This window comes from Orycteropus afer, unplaced genomic scaffold (genome assembly GCF_000298275.1).
Source record: "Orycteropus afer afer isolate SDZICR_OR568_19922 unplaced genomic scaffold, OryAfe1.0 scaffold00799, whole genome shotgun sequence".
NCBI classification, from domain to species: Eukaryota; Metazoa; Chordata; class Mammalia; order Tubulidentata; family Orycteropodidae; genus Orycteropus; species Orycteropus afer.
In genome coordinates this window covers 838,128-840,446 of record NW_006922386.1, presented here as the reverse complement: position 1 = coordinate 840,446, position 2,319 = coordinate 838,128, and the positions used below count along the sequence as shown (strand labels likewise).

The window sequence follows — 2,319 nt, the reverse complement described above, 5'->3', positions numbered from 1 at the left end:
GACAAGAGACTGGACAGGTCATTTTGTATTGCAATTTTCCCTAGGGGAGGAAAAAAAAAAAAACACATTCTCACTGCTATCCTTATTTGTCCAGTGGTATGGAGTGAGAAAATCCCAGATGGGTTTTTGGTAATTTTTAATCCTTACTTCTCAAAGCAGGAGTTTGCTACCAATACCAAAGGATAATAAGACCTGACATGGTCTGTATCTTAGACACTAGGCACTGAGCAACTGCTGGCTTGCATGATTCCTCTTAGTCACTTTGAAGTAGGTATTTTTATATTTATCTCTCCTATTTTCATTTAAAAATAATGAATTAAAAAAAAAAAACTAACACTTAATATATATTTATTATTTGCTAAGCATGGAGGTAGACACTTTTCCATGGGCCTTTATTTTTCATGAAGAATGTATTAATTCATCTTAAAGCCCTAGTTCAGCTCAGACATGTAAAGAAATACTTGGGGGAGTAGGTATGATGTGCTAGTAACCATTAAACTGGGTGTCATTTCTTCTTCCGTTTGTAGGTAAGGTGTCTCCTGGTGAGAGGTGTGCTTCCTACACAGGTCATCCTGGTCTAGGCCATTCCAGTGGCTGGCATGACTCATACATTCTCCTCTTCCTTTCATGGGAGCTTTGATATGCTTCAGAGTTCTTCTCAACAATTCTCTCTAGGTAGTCAATACTAACAAATCAGAGTTGGAACCTAAGAGAAAATCTATTTGTCATCCCTACCACATGTGAATGTTTCTCCCATATTTATACTCTGACTATTTTGATGCATTTAACCTCATTCTGACTGTTACCTCATGACTGCTTCAACAAATTTTTAATTTTGTGTTCCCAACAAGAAAAGAAATGTTTGCAATACCTTTGCTTATGGATGCACTAACCTGTTGTTGACTTTGCTAATACCATAAACTGCCTGGGGCAAATATCTCATTCTGGTAATTTCAGATTCTCCATGGTCACTCTGGTAAAATTCGTCATTCTCTCACAAAACATGAAAAACCAAAGCTTTGTAACCGAGTTCATCCTTTTAGGCCTTTCACAGAATCCAAGTGTTCAGAAAATAATATTTATCCTATCTTTGTTTGGCTACCTTGCAACCCTTGGGGGCAATTTTCTTGTGTTTTTGACCATTGTCTACACCCCAGCACTCATGAGCTCCCCCATGTACTTTTTTCTGGCTTTCCTGTCCTTCCTGGATGCATGTTTCTCCTCTTCCATTGCCCCAAAGATGATTATGGACTCCATCTCTGAGCGGAAATCCATCTCCTTTGAGGGCTGTATGACCCAACTCTTTGCTGGACACTTGTTTGCTGGAGTGGAGATGATTGTCCTTAATGCCATGGCCTATGACCGCTATGTGGCTATTTGCAAGCCCTTGCAGTACCACTCTATCATGAACTGGAGGCTTTGTGGCATTCTGATGGGGGTATCCTGGACAGGAGGCTTCCTGCATTCTGTGATCCAAATTCTCTTTACTTTCCACCTGCCCTTCTGTGGCCCCAATGTCATCAATCATTTCATGTGTGATTTGTACCCATTATTGGAGCTTGCCTGCACAGACACTCACATCCTTGGCCTTTTTGTGGTTGCCAGTAGTGGGCTTATCTGCATCATAAACTTTTCCCTGTTGCTTATCTCCTACTGTGTCATCTTGCACTCACTGAGATTTCATAGCTCTGAGGCTCGTCGCAAAGCTCTCTCCACCTGTGGATCTCACATTGCTGTTGTGGTTATGTTATTTGTTCCATGCATATTTGATTATGCACGACCTCCATCTGCTTTCTTCTTCGACAAGATGGTAACCATATTTGCTACTTTTGTAACTCCACTACTCAATCCTTTGATTTATACGGTCAGGAATAAGGAAGTGAAAAATGCTATGAGGAAGTTGTGGACCAGGTTGGTGATGTTTCCTAATGAAAAATGAAATTATATATATATATATATATAAGTATCCAGCATAACTCAAGATGCATAAACAACTGAAGGTAAGCTAGATGATTGGAACTTTCTAAAAATGCAATTATTATGTGCATCAAAAGATCTCCAAAAGACTAAAAAGGGAATCTGTAGAATTAAAAAAAATATATATATATTCAGCAAAGACATATCAGGCAAACAACTTACATCTCAAATGTATAGAAAACTCCAATCCCTCAACATCAAAAAGACAAACAATCCAATTAACAAATGGACAGAAGACATAAACAGACAATTCACCAAAGAAGATATTCAGGCAGCCAACAAACTCATAGATAAAGGCTCACGATCATTAGCAATTAGAAAGAGGCAAATCAAAACAACCAT

At 38.8% G+C, this 2,319-nt stretch overlaps 1 protein-coding gene across 1 annotated transcript; it reads left to right on the top strand.

The window, feature by feature from the left end:
* The first annotated feature begins 955 nt into the window (after window positions 1-955).
* On the top strand, window positions 956-1,939 carry LOC103211818 (olfactory receptor 4C15-like). The gene has a single exon (XM_007957800.2). It carries the CDS (start codon window positions 965-967, stop codon window positions 1,937-1,939), a length of 975 nt encoding a protein of 324 aa, XP_007955991.1. The 5' UTR covers window positions 956-964.
* Window positions 1,940-2,319: the final 380 nt, after the last annotated feature.

What these genes read in the sequence shown, in the direction of transcription:
- LOC103211818 (XM_007957800.2), top strand. Translation starts at nt 965, where the DNA reads ATGGTCACTCTGGTAAAATTCGTCATTCTCTCACAAAACATGAAAAAC.